The 19,279-nt window shown below is 44.3% G+C and overlaps 1 protein-coding gene across 9 annotated transcripts in view; it reads left to right on the top strand.

Moving 5' to 3' along the window:
• NEDD4L (NEDD4 like E3 ubiquitin protein ligase) overlaps positions 1–19,279 on the top strand; it is a 104,624-nt gene that overhangs the window by 58,917 nt on the left and 26,428 nt on the right. For all 9 annotated transcript variants that reach the window (XM_032095991.1, XM_032095998.1, XM_032095997.1 and 6 more), the window contains one exon: positions 18,395–18,445. In XM_032095991.1, coding sequence (XP_031951882.1) covers positions 18,395–18,445 — 51 coding nt within the window. The remainder of the gene's footprint in view (positions 1–18,394; positions 18,446–19,279) is intronic.

Raw genomic sequence — 19,279 nt, 5'->3', positions numbered from 1 at the left:
CAGGATGTCTTTCATTACCAGGCAGAGTAAAATATTAAGTAAAGGCGGAGCTCATGTCAAACTGTGAAAAATTTTATTTGGAAGCCTTGTTGCAAATTCTTTTGCCTGCTCTGATTTTTTATATTCCATGCAATAGAATGTCTGTGCACTGTGCATATCCCACGTACTGCTGTTGTTTATCATTGGGGACTCTGAGTGCAGAGCTGGATTTGTGGGAAACATTTCAAAAATGTATTGGACAACTGTTGGAGAGAGCTGACAAAGGCATCTTTGTGAGCAAAATACAACGTGCCGTAACAAAGTGTTGCAGGAGTAGGACTGAATTATATTTAGTAAACAAACAGAAGCAGCACCTCTGCGTTCTGCAAGCCTGCATTTCTCACAGCTCAGCTCTTCCTCTCCTTTCTTAGAAATAATTTTAGAATAAATATTGTTATGAAAGTACAGAGAATCTATTTATGCTCCAAAGATCCCAGCTGGGATTGTGATGCATCAACCAAAAAGAGCAAGCTCAGATAAGGGGATGGGAACCTTCCTCTAGTGGAAGCTATCCCTGCCCATGGCAGAGGGCTGGAACAAGATGATCCCTTGCAACCCACCCCATCCTGGGATCCTCTGGTAAAGGCAGCTCAGCAGTCGCAAAGGCCAGAGTGCTGCATTGCAGCGTACCTGGCAGTCTGGCGTGGGGACACCAAAGGTGGCTGCCTCATCCCAGCTGTCATGGCAAACCAGAGACTGACTGCCTGAACTCTGGCTAAAACACTGCTCTGGCAACACTTCCTTTCTATCAAAGTGGAAGCACAATTGGGTGAACATGTGCCATGCACATGATGGCTTTCATACAGACTCCATGGAAGTGGTTAAAAAATTCATTTGAAGAATGTGGAACTCAGTGGAATTAAAGTACTGCACGTGCTGCTCCCAGGCTCTGCCACTCCCAAGGGCTGTGACATCCCTGGACATGCCTTGCTTGACTTGAGATGTGCCAGTGGTGGTCAGAGGTCATTTTTATCACCCAGAGCAGAGCCAGCTGCTGTTAACAAAGCTGTGTAGGGGAAAAGCTGTGTTTGCTGGAGTCCTTCTCTGACAATTACATGACTGCAATGGAGGTGAGGAAAAACATTTACTCTTTTTCAGAGTCATATCATAATGTATTCTGTTCACAGTGGATTTTGACAGTTTATTTTTCTAGAGGGGATGGATGCTTTCTTAGTCCTTTCATTGCACTCCCCATTTTTGTTGGTTTCAGTGACACCCCTTCAGCACAAAAAGGTTGCTGGTAACCTCTTTGTACCTATGTGACATCCTGTGGTTTGGAAAAGACTTCAACCAGGGCAAAACGTTGGAAAGAATAGATAGCAATTCATGCAGAAAATCACTACTACAAGGCAAGTTTAAAACCTGGAACCATCCTCTTTTCTATCTCACTGTGAGACCTGTGAGTGGAATCAGTTTATTCATATTGAGGTTTGTCTATTTGTGAGTTTGACCTAAGAGAAAGTAGGTCAGTGGGTTTTGCTGATGGACTTAGAGGAGCTGCTGGGGACTGTTTTCTGGTGTCCAGTGTAGTATGTTATGAACATAGTATAGCTAATGTTAAGTCATGAATATATAAAATACACATGTTTCTGCCCTGTCCAGGATTAGAAATGTCTAAAGAACTCAGCACTTCTGTAGACTTTCTTGCACAGGGAAAGCTTCCTGCAGGATTTCTGCCTTGGTTGGACTGTGGTTGACATCAGCTCTACAGGGAGCTCTGTTCAGGAGTGCGTACAGATTCTTCCTGCAGAATAGGCTGTCTAGCTGGCCCATCAGCTGTGGATGTAGTCAGGAACTGTCAGGAAAGGGATGTGATTGTGATATAGTACATCACATATTATCAAATGAAAGGGAAAACATGCCTAATAACTCACCCTATACATTGGTGTTTACTGTTAGCCTGATTTGGGTCAAAAGCTTTTGACGTGCTATGCTCCAAGATATTCATAGTTTATGATATGGAAGCCTTGGGGACAGCATTCTCTGTCCTTATCCATGTGTTTCCAATTTCTTGTCTTTCTTGGATCCAGTGGGTTGGAAAAGAAGAATTCCGTAGCAAGCAGTTCCACCCCATGGCTCATCCAGCTGGAGTGATGAGGCAGCACATGGCTGTGCTGGCCCTGTGCTCAGCCGTCATTTTTAAAGCGCTGCCTCTGGGGACAATTGAAAGGGCAGTGCAGTAACAACTTTGTTCAAGTTTTTCACCAGTGTCATTTGCAAAGTAAGAGAGATATTTTGATTGGTATGAAATTCAGTTCCAGGTTAATATTCTGTTTTTCTACTTTACTACATAAAGTGAACAGTGTGATTAAAAATAAATGTCTATGTTTCAGGGTAAGCTCTGGCTCTTTCCTGAGTTGTTACAAGACACCAAATGCTTTGTGTTTTGCTGATCAGCACAAGGAAAACTGATGGGAATCTTCATTGATTCAATAAAACAAAAAGGGATTTTCACCCCTTCAAATCACCATGACCAGAGGTAACTGTTATTTGGTGGTTAATGCAGTTTAGGGAGGGATCTTGGTTTTCTCCTCTAGTGTTACCCTTCTTGCCTGTGCCACTCCCGTGGTCAGTCACCAGCAGTGTTCAGCTCTTCATTTAAATCATTCATCTCCTGATGTCCAGAGACGCTGGTCCCCCGCCGGTACGCTTTTAGGAGTTGAGTTGGTGTGGGTTCGCGTATGGTTCCTGAACCCCAAATCTAAATGTCTGCCAAGTCCAAGGAATAAATAGACAAAAATGGGACAAATCCTGTTCCTAAGGAACTTGTATCTAACTGCTTATCTGCCTGGCCTGTTTCCCTGTGGATGATACTGGAAGCAGCAGTTACTCCATTAGGATCTGACATGCGGAGTGAAAGCAAACTGGTCTTTGGAGACTTGCTCAGAATCAGGGTGGTTTGGGTTGGAAGGGACTTTAAAGTTCATCCTGCCACAGGCAGGGACACCTTCCACTGTCCCAGGCTGCTCCAAGCCCTGTCCAGCCTGGCCTTGCACACTTCCAGGGATCCAGGGGCAGCCACAGCTTCTCTGGGCACTCTGTGCCAGTCTCACCACCCTCTTGAGTAGAGAATTTCTGCCTAGTATCTGATCTAAATCTCTCCCCTTTTAGTTTAAAACGATCCCCCCCCTTGCCCTGTCACTGTGTGCCTCTGTAAAAAGTTGCTCTCCCACCTTTTTGTAGGCCCTCTTTAGGCACTGGAAAGGGCTCTGAGGCCTCCCTGGAGCCTTCTCTTCTCCAGCTGAACACCCCCGGCTCTCCCAGCCTGGCTCCAGAGCAGAGGGGCTCCAGCCCTTGGGGCATCTCCATGGCCTCCTCTGGACCCACTCCAGCAGGTGCACATCTTTCTTTCACTGAGAACCCTAATCTGTATGCAGTACTCCAGGTCTTCCTTCTGTCAGTGTGTCCCTTCCAGGCCGGCTGGATTGGTACAGCTCACCTGCGCTCTGACATTCTTGGGAGGCAGGTGTGTGGCAGGTGCTGGGCACCATCCAGGGGCTGCGTTCTCCTCAGAGCTGCACAGGACTGAAGCAGCTCAAGGGCTTTTCCTTCTGGATTGCACATATCTGAGCTTACAGTCCTACTTCAGGGGTTGCTGCCTGGATTCTAACAGGCATTTCTAGAAAATAATTCATGTGGCCTTAGCTGGAGGTTTAAATGGTTTAAATGAATAGTGCTGTGAATTTCCTGGCTCTCCACTTGCTCTGCAAGGAGTGCAGATCACCATCTGGAGAGCCTCTGCTCTCTGCAGATAAGGACTTTGTTGACAGCTGCAGATAGAGGATGATGAATTCCATCCCTTGGGTCTCTTTAGCTTTTCTGTTAAGGACAAAATCAGTTCTTCTCTCCTCAATGAGGAATCACATGCCCCTCTTCTTAATTCTAGTGTCCATCAACTTGCAGATCTGTTCTGAACCATTCTGGCTGTTGGGGAGGGGGCAGGTGGGCACGCTCAAACCCAGGCAGAGCAGGAGCTGGTTTTCAAGATGGGAAGTACCAAGGACCTGAATAGATTTTGGTGGTTTTTTTTTCATCTCCTATGAGCAGAGGACAAATAATTCATGGCAGGTAGTGTAAATTAGCTTGCAGAATCAAGAAACTCATCTGTAATTTTAGTAAGGTTTCGGAGAGTCAAGAATTGGCAGTGCTGTCTTTTTACCTCATCCCTCCACATTCCCAGAGCTCCCTGGGAAACTGTTCTGAATTTTGTGTCAAGCATTTTTCTTTTTCTCCCTGAAAACTGTATCTGTTGGTATTTCTCTGTGAAGAAACCAGGATGAAACTTTGAGCAGCAGAGATGGAAAAAGTATCACTTTTTAAAATAGCAGTAATAAACTCTTTGCTCCTGCATGGAAAAACTGTATGTGAGTTTGGGTACACAGCAGTCTCTAAAGTGGAGAATTTATAATGGAAATGCTGACACGGGTTTAACGCTGCAGGTGCCAGCCAGAGCTGCCTTGGTGCAGATCTAGCCACAGAAAATTACAGATAAGAAACCAGACAGAGAGTCTTGATTGCTTTTTGTGCTGTTCAGCTGGTTTTCTATTTGAGAAAAGCTGTCAAGTAATGATGAGTTTGGGAATATGCATGTTTTGTACACATAAACAGATCAGAAGTTGTGCACGTGAACTGAAGTTTCTATTTCAGCATCTATTCCAAAGCTAAATCTACCCTGTGTAGTTAGTTTCCAGATTAAATCTCATTGTAAAATTTATTACTGCATCCCTTCATCTGAAGTCCCATGCTTTTACCCATCTTTTCATCTACCGGAAAGGCATTGGGAGCTCCCAAAAGTCAGCAGTTATGTACAGAAAAATAAATTAATTAAACCAGCATGATGACCAGGAGGGTTTTTGTCTCCAAAAGGAATGAAAAAATTAAAAGGGTGTGTGGAAGAAGCTAGTTCCAGAGCTGAAGGCAAAGGAGTGAGATGAGTTGTTCAAATAAAATAAAAACTGCACCGTGTTCTGTGGTGTGAGTCCAGAGCTGTCGGTGCTCTGGTGGAAAGCTGCAGCTTCCCTTTCAGCCTGGGTTGGAAATAGCAACTTCCAGGCTGTATTTTATGGATTCTAGAGAAGAATTTTTACAACTTTGTTGTGAGAGTTTTATCTTCAGTAAGAGAGAGCTTCAGCTCTGGATGTCCATGGCCTGACGTATCTGTCAGCTTTGTCTCGAGTGTTGTCGTTCATCCCTGTGGACAAAGGGGAAAGGAAGATCCAAACCCCTCTGAGCTGTAAACTGAGCTTTGTCTGACCATGCCTGTGTGGGAAAGAGTGTTGTGCAGGAGTGCTGCCAAAGGAAGGGAATGTGCTCAGGACGGTTGTGCATCTGGAAGAACAGTCTGTGCTCCCAAAAGGTTGCTTCTATTTGCATGGCAGCCATCAGGGAAGGAAAACCTGCAAATCCATCTGCGTTTTCCTGGTGTTCCTGGGGCTGATACCCCTATGCAAAGACAGGCTCTGCTGGTTCTGTGGCAGTGAGTTGGCTATGTACTGAATATTTGCTTACTCTATTGAATTACTTTTGGAAGTATGTTGAAGATTTTCTCCTGATTCCAGGATGAACAGTACTGTGAGATTGTTGTTCAGCAAGCCACCTCGAAGATGTTTTATTTAAAGACTAATCTTCTGATCATGAATTTTAGAAAACAAATCTGATGCCAACTCTGTGGTTGCTTCTGTCTCTTACCGTGTGTCCATCGAATAGTCAGTGTCTCTCCTTGTTTCTGCCCTTTTTGCTCACCGGTCAGTGATGTGCAGTCACAGCTACAGCATTAAAAAAGAACAGGTAAAATGAGAAATATTAGGAATTGCACATCAAGTAGTTTAAAACATAATTAATTATTAGCTTGGATGTTATCCAGGGCCTAAATATACTTTTGTGAGTCAGCTCTGTGCATAAAAATTGCATAATGAAATAAATGATATCTCCCTTTTTGAGCGGTTGCCTCGTCTCTGATGTAAGGATACCAGCAATTTCTGAAAGGGTTTAGTAACACATGAAGAACGCAAAAGAGGTTTTCAGAAATCACTTAATTCGTAGTGACGTTATTTGAGATCTACTACATGTTTTTAATTTACTGTGTAAAAATATCTGATCTTAACTGAGCAAGTGAAATACAATTTTTTTGTTGTTTGCAAATGTGGCTGAGTAGGGAAAACCTTCCAGGAACCATTTCACTGTGGGAACTGGTTTTAATAGATTTGTTTTGGTCTGATGTCACCATTCTTTAATATCTTTTTGGCCTTGCAACAGCGCCCTAATGCAAATGTCTTAAAGGAAGCAAACCTTACCTGCTTAATATTTAGTGAGAGAGCTGAAATCAGTCTACTCTTGCTCTTGCCATCCCCCCAGTTAACCTCGCAGTGTTTTTTTCTTAGGGAATTAATGTTGCATTGTGTTGGGGTTTGGATATTTTGTTGTCCCTCAACTAAGGTTAAATAAAAAGAGGAGGGGTAGAAGGGTTTCTGTAGGGGCTTTGGTTGCCCCCCCCCGGTCTAAGCTTGTAAATCCTAAGAATTCAGTGCAATTAACCAATTGCCCAACTTTTGCCAGCCTATACGTAAAAATGTAAGATACTTTCATTTCCCATTGAATTGATGCATCTTTATCCCACTGAAGGACCTGATCTCTTTGAAATGTCTCAGTCATGCCTGTTTTTTCCTGACAGTTCCCTGCCACTGCTCAGGAAGGCCCGGGAGGGGATGGCAGCCGAAGCAGGTGGGACGGTTCCTCGTGCCCCCAGGTGCCGAGCTGGCTGTGCTGGGCAGTGTTTGTGTCTCCAGCAGTTCCAGAGGGCCAGATTGGGCAGCTGACATCACTTGGGTTCCTTGTGCCAGGTGCAGCCAAAACAGATGCGGGAAGAGGAGGGAGGAAAGAATGCGGAGCCGCCAGTTGTCAGCGCCGGCTCCATTCTCCACGGAGCTGATGTGGGAGTTGGCACCATGTGTTCCCTGCCCAGCACAGGCAGGCTCCTGCAGAGGATTCCTGGGAGCTTGGAGCTGAACAGAGCTCTTCCTTGCCTTTTGTTCTGCTCCTGAATTTGATGGGGATTAGCAGTTCTGACCAGACATTTGCAGCAGATAGTCCTGGAGTTCTGGCTTTTCTGGTTTTGGCTCTAATCAAATCATTGTGCAGAATTCCAGAATACAAACAGATTAAAAAAAAAAAAAAAGTGTGTAACAAACTTTTCAAACTTTTTCCTGTGTTCTTTATTTTTCACCCAGAGAGTTCGTATTACCAGTTACCCACTGGATTTTTAACTGACTGCAATTTAAATTACCCACCATAAAAAATCTGGCAAATATTAGCAACTGATCCACATGAAATAGTCAATGTAATCTTGGCTCTCCTTTTTGTTACAAACAAATGCATTGTTTCTAACCTTGAAGATTGAGCAGGTGTGAGGGTTCTTGGTCTCAGCAAAGAAAAAGAGCTTGAACATGTTCAGGTGTAAACAATGATTAATTTTCAGATATTAGGACTAGTTAATGTCCACTAATTAGCATGTCGGTGGCCTAAGCATGAAGTACCTTACTGTTCTGGTCAGGGCACAGCCATGTTTCCCCTCAAGATCCTGATTATTACCCAGCAGAACACAGTCTCGTGTCACAGAAAAGTGGCCTTTAGAATTCTTAGAGTGGATCTTGTTTTTTTCCATAACATTAGGAAAATCATTAAAGCAAAAATAGGATGTCACATATTGCCAGGCCTAATGCCTTCTTGAGTATAAGTGCTGCTGGGATCAGCCAGTTGAAAGAACGTACTTAGTACCTTTAGAAAATTCAGGCTGAATAAATGTCAGCATGCCTTCCCCGCTTCCATTCCAGCAATCTCATTTCCCTGCCTGCAGAGCCTTTCATGACTTTGATTTCCCTACCACCGCTTCTCTGTTGTTTAACCTCAGCCCACATACCTAAAGCACTGCATCATGATCCAGAAAAGTGTGGTGATGCTCCTGATGTAACAGAGCTGGACACTTGGCAAAGGTGCTGGCTGGGGCTGCTGCTCCCAGTCATCCCTGGCAATTTATAGGGCACTTGCATGCTGTTGGGGAGAGCAGAGTTTTCACAGCACTGCTGCAGTTTTAGGATGTCGTTTTTAAACGAAGGCCTAATCCTACATTATTACTGAGGTTGACTTAAACTGCAGTTTTCTGGACTGTTGCTGATAAAGATGTGCACCCTCAGCTTCCCCAGACACACGTTCAGCTCAGCACACAGGGAGCTCACTTAGTGAGCTGGACACAACCACCACACCGGCATGGGAATCACAGCTTGTATAAATGTGAGCTGTTGTTGGTGTGCCCCTAAGGGTTTCATTGGGGGTTCATGAGGGGTCAGATAAACATTTGGTTCCAAACTGTCCCTGGTCCTGTGAGCTTGGGGTGTCATACTCAGGTTACAGTGGGGATTACTGCGGGTGTTTGAGGCTGTTCTGAACTGTTGGGAGTGGCTGATGCCCCAGTGCGTGGTGTGGATAAGGAGAGGGTGGAATGGCAGAAATTAGTGTCTCTGCTGAATGGAAAACTGAGGACTTTTATTTCGCCATGAGTCATTTTATATTATTTTAGTGCTGCTGTGCAATAAGCAGTGTACATATCAAGGAGAGCAAATTCAGGAATAGTGCTCAGTAATAAAGGATGTTACGTCAGTGTGATGGGTGTGATGGATGACTAAAATTTCATTGTTCTTCAGGAGCAGTTCTTTTCTGCAGAGTTCTTGACATGAGAATTATTCTAATTTGTATGAAGAATGCCAGTAAATTTGACTAGAATCATGGAAGAGCTGCAGAGAGAAGAATCAGTACTTAGAAAATTTCCAAAGTGCATGGTTTTGCTTACTCAGCGTGTCTGTGCAGAATTTATACACGTTAGGCCTCTGGAAGTGATGCACCACTGATCCCTCTATTTTTCAAGCTGTTTATTAAAAACAGCAGTTCCATTTTTGACTGATTTTAAGAGAGAAATTATGGATTTCTTCAGTTTTGTCTCTGTTCAATTCCCACAGAAGTTGCAGTCTGAACACTTTTCTTCTTTCTCAGCTGCCTTCTTCAAGAAGCAAGAGGAGGTGAAAGTGTTCCCAAAGAAGGTGATGACCATTTTTAACCTTCCTGTTAAAACCAGCTATCCTGCTGCTTATCTCCCAGCACACTTGCAAGAGCTGCATGTATTCTGCATCTCAAGTCCTTCAGATCTCAGTTGCTGTAGTTCTCCAGGATATATTAGAAGCAGTGGAATAGCTTTAGGGGGAATACAAATCCCCCTAGCGCACTGGAGCACTTCTAGTCTTACAGTAGTTGGCTTTTCTGAGGGTTGTATTTATTAATTACTTTCTGCCAAGAAAGCACTTACGCAGAAAAATTGGTCATGACAGATGTATAGTGGAATCCAAAAGTCTGAATATATCCAAAAATCTGAACTGCTGTTGATGAGAAAAAGAAGCAGAGAAAGTAGGACATTTCTTTGAGCAGAAGGAAAAGGTAGGATTAGATTAGTGCAGAGGAGAGAGGAAGAAATGGTAGTGGAGACAATAAGAGGTCTGTTTGAATAGTTCGTGGTGTCTGCAGCAAGACAACATTAATGAGCAATTTGCCAGCTAATTATACTCCTTTTGTTCTGCTCAGTGCTGCACAGCATAGCAGAGCTTCCCCAGCCTCTGTCACCTGCTTGCCAGGATCTGCAGGAGCAGGTCCTAGCTCCAGGTGCCCTTCCCTCTGGGAATGCTTTTTGGGAGTCCTTGGGTTTCAGGGGCGCTGTGGGGCAGCCGCATTTGCTCTGCAGGAGCACGTAGTGCTGCAGTGTGCTCTGGGCACCCCCCCAGGCAGGAGCAATGCCAAGGATGAGGCTGAGCAAATGAAGAATTTGGGGACCTCTGTGCAGGTTCCAAGTAGTAAAATGCAGCTGTTTGTGCTTTGGAGAGCCACCAGCCCCCCTTCCTTGGAACAATCCTCCTGCTGTAAACCTGCCTTCGTTTTGCTTGCTGGCTTTACCAAGCTGGCCTCACATCTACAGTTTCTCATCTTGGAATGCCATGGTTTTTGAAATTCTGTACCTTTTAACTCCTCAGCTGTCAAGAAGTATGCAGGTGTTTGTGTTACACACCGCGTGCTGCAGCTCTGCACGTACTCGATGTACTTTGCTGCTGCTTCATAAAACACGTTTCTTCGCTCTTTTGAAGAGCAGCATTTCCCAAACTTGATATGAGTCTGTTACTTTCTTCCATTATGTTCTGGCTCTGTAACTCAGGTAAGGAAGGTGGCTTGAGGGCTCTGAGCAAAGAGTCTCAGCCAGAGTTCTTTGGAAAACTGTTCTTGGAGCAGTGCCCTTCTCCTGCCGTGACAGAAAGTGCATGGAGTGGGCAGGGGAAGGTTGGCCTCTGCTGTTGCAGAGCTCTGCGCATGAACTGCCACACGTTTACGTGTGGGTTCAGAGACATGAGCTTCTCTGGCCATGTCAGCAGTGTCCTGAGGTCTGTGCTCCTGCCCGTGCTGCAGCTCTGGGACTGTTATGGGGGTGCTGTGTGGGTATCACAGGCTGCACTTACATGGATTGGAGACGGCAGGGGTTTCTGTTACTCCGCAAAGCAGATTATTGTGCAGAATGTTTAGAACTTAGTGGTGCTTACTGACTATTGCATTGGGAATCTGAGCCCATTCCATTGTGTCTCAATATTCTTTCTTGTGAAGTTACAATGAAACTTCATAAGAAGATAGTTTAATTTTTGTTCTGAGAGGTTTTTTTCAATAACTCCTTAATTTCTTACAGAACATGGGATAGAAGCTGTCCTAACACATTTACTTTGTTCTACACTTTCTACCTGTTCTTTCACTTCTGTACATTGAGTCTGTTCCTATTTTCCACATACTCTCACAGCTCAGGTCTGTCTTAAGTATCTTGGGCATCAACTCTTTCTTCCTGCCATGGCTACTCCTTCTTCCGTATTTGGTCTGTTCAGTGTCTAAGGAGGAATGGATTCCCGTCTTTCCAGAGGCTGTTGGTAATGTGGCTATGGTAATAATAGTAGATATTTGCTCTGTCCATCACAGACAGGGAGGCTTTGATAACCGAGAGCGAGGAGCAGCCTCCTGTTTGCAGCCCTCCTGTGTCTCGCACCTTCAATTACAATGGGCAGCTCTCAGTAGGAAGCCATTTTCCTGTAGTGAGCAGAATAAGGCTGAACTGGTTGCTTTTCCCCTGACACTGTCCAGAGTTTTTTTGGCTGTTACTGTGTTTCAGGAGTATATCAGATCTTGGTGTAGGTGCTGGGTGGTTTTTGTTATGTTTAAATAAGCAGAGGCAATGCAAGAGAAATAATTCAGAATTTGAATAATTGATGCTTACGTCTTGCAATTTGCTTAATCCGTTTAAGAACTGCTCCAGCTGTGGTTGTCCATGTGCGCGAGGAAGGAGACATTTCTCCCTCAGCTGTGATGATTTTGGAGCACCACTGCCTCATCTGGGAAGTTGCAGCTGAGGACATAATTCATAAATCTCAGTTCTGGTTTGGCTCCCGGGGCTGCCTGCGTGTTCCCTGGTTCTGTGGTGTCCCAGGCTGGAGAGCCAGGGGTGTGTGCAACACTGGGAGCCTCCTGTAGTGCCTCGTCCTTCCCTGTGCTCAGTGCGTGGCACTGACACCCCGGTGGGCAGTAATTGGGTCGTAAAATGAAAGTTGAGAGGGAAGGCATCAGGGAAACTGTAATCTGACACTGTTGTATTAAGCTGCCCGGAGGAAAAGCCAGCGTTTGTTTACTCCGGTAGGAAGGAATAACAGGAGATCGTTTTTTAGGAAATAACCCACCTGTGTAGTTTGTTCTACCTGCGCTTAGAGGTTTGGAATAGGAAAACCACCCCTACACACACATCAGTTAGGATTTTTTCCATGGTTACAGTGCAGTATTTTTGATTAAGAAAATATCAGTAAAAATATCATAGCCACGTTGCAGAGATCCACTGCAAAAGTATAGTAAGTTGCCATTATTAGCAAATGAAAAATGGAATTTTAGTTATGCTTGGGAAATGCTGCTGAAAATATTTTGCTTAAGAAGGAAGCAGTGACAGTGGCAAGTGGCAGAATTTCTGAAAGTTTATATAAATGAAAAGAGTTTTATTGCAGTTCAGTTAGTAAGAAGAAAAATTGCTGAAACTTGCCAGCTAAAAATTTTAGTATTCATTTCATCAAATGATAGAGGAATATCATAAAAGTATTGTTGTAACTTTATTCATGAGAATGAGATCTGGGAGTTGATAAGCCTTAGATGTAGAGAGACATCTGTGATGGCTAATTAATACTTTAACATTTTAGTCAACAGCAGTTAAATGTGCTTTGTTTCAATTAACAAAACTGTGTTTTGCTGCTAGTTTTTTGGGGTTTTTTTAATAATTAACAATACTTATGTGAACAGAAATCCTCTTTGATTTTTTGGGGTCCTTTTCACTTTTAAAGCCTTTGGTAAAGGTACAGTTCAGAAGAGTTTTCTCTCCAGGTGAGATGTGTGATTTCCTGTAGCTCTCTGGGAAGGCAGCAGTGTTTTCTGCTCTTATATTTTTCCTGTTGATGTGTGCAGCTCTGTTGTATTTGTGCTGGGAAACGTGGTGCTGTCTGAGCCAGACAGTCTGGACTGCTCCTGGAGTAGTTTTCCAGGACATGGCAGTGATGGCACATCACATCTCAAGTGCAGGGTTTAAGTACTATATCAGGAAAATTGGCTTAATTTGTGCTTAATTTTTCACTTTCGTTCTACCAGGGTGGCTGCTGAGTGCTCAGTGGAGGTGGGGATGCCCTCTTGACAGCCTGGGATTTGGCTTTGCCAGGTGGGTTTATCCCACTTTCCACGGTGCTGTTGGCCTTTGGCTGTCAGGATCAGCAGGTTAAAGCCAGCTGCCATGTCCCCAAGGGCTGGGTTCCCTGTCCCCCTCTCCTGTCTCCCACCAAACCACTGCTGGCACACATACCACGTGGTGTACCCATGAGCATCCTTCACAGCTGCTCTCATCACATTCAGTGTTACCCACCAGGACTGCAGTGATTTGAAAAGTTTGGGAATAACATGGCTGTAATATATTTAGAATAAATGTAAAGAGAAGATGGACTCTGAACCTCAGCAGGCTGTTTCCACCTGGATAATAATTTAGGCACATAGTTGTGTACTGAAGCATGGCACAGGGTGGTTGTGGTCTGAGAAAGGTGCAAACTCTGGTTTACTTTAAGGCATTAAAAAACCAGTTAAATTTACTGTAGGGATCATGTCTGCCTGCTCTGAAATTAAGCAATATCTGGGTTGGAATGCGACATCTGTTTAAACAGTGCCCAGAAATAGTACGCAACAATTTTCAGGTCAGGAAGCTGGGAACATCCTGATCATCTCAAAATGCCAAGGGAACTGTAGGTGGGTGGAGTGTTATTACCCAGCCTGGTATCTGGACAGGGAATCAAAGCACCTCTGAGAGCTCTGTACCCACAGTGCTCCGCACTCAGCTCCACATCCCTGGGGTGTCAGCTGGCAGCAACACAGGTTCTGGGGGACCTTTTAGCCTGTTCTTCTTTTCACATCTTGTCCCTGTCTCTGTCCAGTGCTTCAGTTTGGATGGGCCATGGCTCTGTGGTTTGCAGGTGTTGCTGGTTCCCAGGCCAAGGTGATGACGTTTTCACACAGGGGCGTTCCATGGGAGCCCCTTTGGGATCATTCCCAACCTCCCACTCCTGCTTTGGCTCCTGCTGCCGTGCTGTGCCACCATCCTTCTCAGTTATGCCAGTGGCACTGCTCATAGAGTCAGTCTGGAGGACAGCAGGCAGTTAATGTTCTGGATTCAAACCCAGCTGCATTTCTTGGTGTAGGTGACGCAAGAGCGAGGGAAGGTGCAAGGTGCTGCGGTGCCAGGGAGGACACCGGCAGAAGGCCTGGGATCAGGAATCAGGAATGATCCTGCTTCTGTCACTGCATGCTAATTGCAGTGATATAAATGGGGATTTCCTTGCATGGACTGGAACTGGCACCTCAGTCAGGCCTGTATCTAAATGATTTTCTCGTGTTTACTCAGTAAATGACTGGATGCAGCTGTTTATACATTATTTGCAGTTTCTTGTGAACACCTGAGTCACACAGTTCTACAATCACCTGCCTGCACCAGTCCCATAACAGCCCCTTGGTGTTGGAGGTACTGCACGCCAGGGGAGAGCTCCTAAAGCTCTCACAGTACCCTGGCTGGTGCCTCTACCAGTCTGTGTCACTGATGTGAATCCACTGGCATGGAAGAACAGCCTTCAGATTCTCAAGAGTCCGTTGTGCGGCTGGCAGAATTAAGTATATATTTATCAAGTGTTGCTGCAGCTAAAATTCTTTTTTTTTTTACTGCTGTTTGGACATTATGAAATTTTCAGGCACTTTCAGGAGTTTGTTCTGCACTATTGGTGATCAGTTGTAACAACGTGGTGTATTGGTCCAGGTTTGGAAACAGGCAGGAAGAGTCCAGGACCAGGGCTGCTGGGAGAGCTGTCCTGATGTTGGTCTTAGGAACCACCAGACAAGCACAGGATTGCAGCTTAGCCTGGTACTGCATGGCAGCAGTAGAGCCTTTCCTTGGGAGAACTGCATATGTTGGAGGTGTCAGCTTGTGTACACGTTTGGGGGGGCTTAATAGTATTTTACACGTAGCTAAAGGTCTTAATCTCCGTGACACCTGCCCACTCCTGCAGATCCTTCACGTTGTTTGTGTGACCTTTTAGTCAAAGTCCTGACCGACCTGTTGTAGCTCTGCTGTTTTCTAACTTCTGATTTCTATTCAGGCTGGAATAAAGCTAAGTGGACTTCAGTTGCCTGTTGTAATTGCTCGTGTGCTCAGCTATTGCCTAACTGTAATGTCTGTTTTACCTTATGGTGAATAGTACATTTCACCACTCTTAGAGGTCAGGTTAAATAAAGGGTGCGCATCTGAGGTAATATTTACCTTTTATTCCAGAGCTGAAATGAGCAAGCCACTAACAGATGAGCTGTTAACTATTGGCACTTTCCCTTCTGGAAAACAACAAGCTTCAGTGTTTGAAATGAACATCAATACAATAGTTTATTCGTACTTTTCTTCTAAATGTGACTCCCATTTTGTGTCATCCCAAGTAAAGCTGAGGTGCATGTATACAATCCTGCAGCTCAGCTAAGTGTACTGCTTTGTACCGAAGTGTCAAGGGATGTTTTTCCTTTCTCTGCTGTTTTGGAGACTAAGGGCTTTTAGGGTGCTGCAACTTTATCCCAGACTTTTCTTCCTGGCTTGCAGCTTGGATAGGTGCCAAATTGCAGCCTAATTTTTACATGGATTTGGCTTGGGAGTGTCACCTTATCACCTAAATCTCCTATGCTGAGCAGTTGTTTCACATTCTGAGGTGTTTGGCACAAGTTAGAATTTCCAAGTAGTTCTGTTGGATTTTAAAGCTTTTTCAGTCGCTGTCTACTGATTACACTTAATGAAGTGTTTCCTTGTCCCATTGCCCTTAGTGATGGCTGTCTTCTAATCTTGATCTTTAATGAGATCATCAGTAAAATACATACAAACTCTACTACAAAGGGATATTAAACATGTATTACTTGGTCCAAAATCTATTTTAAGCTAGTATCTTTTTTCTTCCAGCAGTTATTACTTATGCTACTTGTCCTTATCTCCCTCCATGGCACACAGATGCTTTTCTGTATTATCTGTGTATCTAGAAAGAAAGTCAGGTGCCTGAACCCTGCCACTCCTGCTGCTCCCAGGAATGGTCCCTAATCCTGATACCTGCTTCATTCACAGATTGATCTGGAACATTTAAACATCAGATTATATTTTAATGTAAGATTGACTTATTTGAGTATTCAAGTTGGACTGTCTCACTTTATTTTTCTTTACGTTGGACATGGCATAAAATACATGTATTGTGTTGGATGTGTCCCCTGGACCTCACCTTTTTTCCATTGTCTTTCACTGGACAGCTGAGGTGCTCGGCTGTTCTTGGGATTCAGTGATGACCATGTTTCATTGCAGTGTCTCTGCAGGTGTGAGGGGTCCCTCACACACTCGGGAAAATTCAGCGCACTGAACACCCACCGTGCCTGGTGTGTGTGAGCCTGATGCTGCTTTCCCACAGGATCAGTGCATGAATGAGCGAGGTGGTTGGACAGATTTGGGTTTCCTGAACTGACAGGGGGTATTTATGTCTCTGCAAAAACACTGAAGTGATGACCTTCCACTTCAAGAGAGCTCCTTGGGAAATAGGACAGTGTCTGACTTTCTCCTGTTCTACAGTAAATGTACGAAACCAACCCAACAGGTGCAACAGGGGATGCTGAAACTTTGTAAAATTGCTCTGGAGTGTTAAAGGCTAATTAGGAAATTTTGGCATAGCTTTTATTATACTTGGGCTTTGCAGCAAGACTATATAACAAAGCATCCGAGCCCTGCCCTACCCCTGCCTGCGTGTGCTTGTCCTGCTACCCACACAGAGGCCACGTTCCAGGTGGCACAGGAGCAAAACTTAGGGAGCAATAGCATTTGAGGGGTCACTCATTCTGGTTGGGAAAGTCCAATTCAAGCTATAGCTCAGTGAGCATCTGCATCCTGTGCCTTTGTTGTGGAGAATGGATTACGCACTGTCTAGGGGGGGATCAGACTGGAGCAGGAGTTAGCGGTGTGATACTGTGAAACACAGCAGAGCAGGCTGGTGCCTTGGGTGGCTCTCTGGATTTTAGTGACAGAGAGGTTCTCGAAACACACATTGTTATAATGAGAAATTGGAAAAAGAAGGCAATGGAAAAAGTTCCTGTGGCTCATGAGATGCCTTTGCTGGAAGCAGGAAGCCCCAAAATGAGAATGCCTAAATATTAGGGCAGTGGAGGCTTGCAAGAGAAAATTCTTTTCACAGAACAAAAATACTAAATACTAATATTAATATACTAGCCTCCCCCCCTTTTCTTACAGATGTATATGTACAGTCAAGTGTTACACAAAGAGTGAGTTTTATAAGAGCCCTAGTTCTGGTAAGGGTGACCATATCGATGCAGAAGTAGATGAGGAAGTAATTCCACTTACAGAGCTGGCTGGGACTGAGGGGTTTCCAGTTCCACTGTAAGCTATAAACATATTTTGTTGGTTCAGCATCTTTAGGTGTTTCTAACCTACCTGAACATTTTCTGTATCCATGAGTTGTGTTTTTCTTGAGCTAAACGCTGCAAGAAGAGATGTAGCAATAGGTATATTTTCTTCAGAGTAGTTATTGGAGTGACTGTATTGAAGCAGGGGTGGCAGGCACTTGGGTGGTACTTGGCAAGTACAGGTGCCAGTATTAAGGGGAAAATATGTTAATTCCCTAAAAACAGGGCATGCTACCAGGTTTTTGTAGTATTTGCTAGGAAGAAGATTAATAGTCAAAATTCTGTAATGAAAAATCTACTCACTGTTTTTACTTAAAACTGGAAGAACCACGGTCTCCTTGGTGCAGATGTGCTTTCTGTGTTGTTCCATAGCATCCAGCACAGCAGGATGTGTCCATTCTGTAGGGATCATGAAATGTCATCCTATCTTTGTAGTAGAAACAGAATTCTTATGATGTTATCATATAAAAGGTGAATTTTAATATTAAACTTAATGCTCTGCTATGAGAAATATGTAAACTTGGCTCTGCAGCAGCAGCATGCACTTCCTGGAATTCCGTGCATAGCATGGTTATAAATAGGCAGCAGGTTATTTGGGAATCACTGGGGCTGGTATCTGGTGTCGCAAACAGTATCTGGGAGAAACTGTGTTCCCTGGTAGACGGTTGGGTTTGGAAGAATGCAACTGCTTGATCTTGAAAATTCCTGTCTGAGTGAATCCCAAGTGTCCCTCAAGCACAGGGCCCGGGTCCCACAGCAAACACCCATCTGCCACTGGCGTCCTTTGGCCTCAGCTGCTGCCAACATTTCCATGCTTTGCCTGTTGTGAGTAACGTTCGCTAGACCCAAATGCTGGAATTCACCCTGTTTAGGTGAGCTGCTCCCACAACAGGTAAGTGTAGGACTGTCAGTCCATGAAGGGCAGCTTGGATCTGTCCCCCTTCAACAGGAAACCACCTGGGGCTCCTCAGTGCTTTGGAAGGGTTCTGGGTTGGTTGGGGTGATTTCCCCCCAGGCAGAATTGTGTCAGCACCACCACACGTGCCTTGGGCTCAGGAGCCTGTTTGGAGTGTCACAGGAAATCCTGTGCTGAGATAAATGAATTAGAACAACAAGTCATGGGCAACAATAAGAGGGTAGAAACCAGTGATTCCTAAAATAATGGTACTCAACCATTGTGACTAGGTTGATGTTTATAATTTTTTGCTTTTCTGATGTAAGTTTACTTTCTGTATGACAGACCAGAGACGACTTCCTGGGCCAGGTGGATGTGCCACTCAGTCACCTCCCGGTAAGCACCAGATCTCTGAAAACCCCTGGGGCTATATGTACAGTTGATTGCACACTCCACTTACATTCTCCTAAAGCAAGTGCTCCCAGCGGAGCTTAAAGGAAACTGTTACGGACAACCAAGCCTCACCTGCACAGGGACAGGGAGATGCATCAGCTGTGCATGGAAGGGATGCACTTTCTGTGCAAAAAAAGCTTTGGGATAGCAAATTTGCTTCAGCAAATGCATGGAGAACCAAAAGGCTGCCAGAACTATGTCATCTGTTCATTATTTTAGCTGAAATCGAATTCTTTGCCAGCAGTAAGAGTTCAATAGCAATCAATTGAAAGTAATTGACACAGGGTTTGAATCATTTTATTGTCTGTTGAGGTGTTTGGTTTGAGGGTGGTAATGTTTGTTTCTGTTTCTTAATTAATGGAGGAATTCAGCGTAAAGCTGGTTCTGTAACTCTGTAAAGCTCCAGTTGTCTGGTTTCCCCCCAGCAGCCAGGATTCTGCATGGACTGCAAAATTAGAGGCTAAATTGAGTGCAATTCCTATTTATAGATTTATAACTAGGAATCAACAAACGTGTACGTATATGCAGTGATTGCTTTAGCCTTGGTACAAACATTTCTGGTATTATATACTGTTTTGCATGACTAACATTGACTGAATGTAGTTAATATTTTTTAAATGTTGTGCACGTTAATCTTAACATATGTGACCTTGCAGGGCTTTTTATGTGTGAACGGGTGAAGTTATTGCAGTGTTTACATCAAAATAAGGTGTCAGTTAAGCATAACTGGCTTTTTGTGTCTGGTTTTGACTTGTTGCTATTGATGTATGCTATTGT

Source organism: Corvus moneduloides, chromosome Z (genome assembly GCF_009650955.1).
Source record: "Corvus moneduloides isolate bCorMon1 chromosome Z, bCorMon1.pri, whole genome shotgun sequence".
In the NCBI taxonomy this organism is placed as follows: domain Eukaryota; kingdom Metazoa; phylum Chordata; class Aves; order Passeriformes; family Corvidae; genus Corvus; species Corvus moneduloides.
This window is presented reverse-complemented; position numbering and strand designations above follow the sequence as displayed.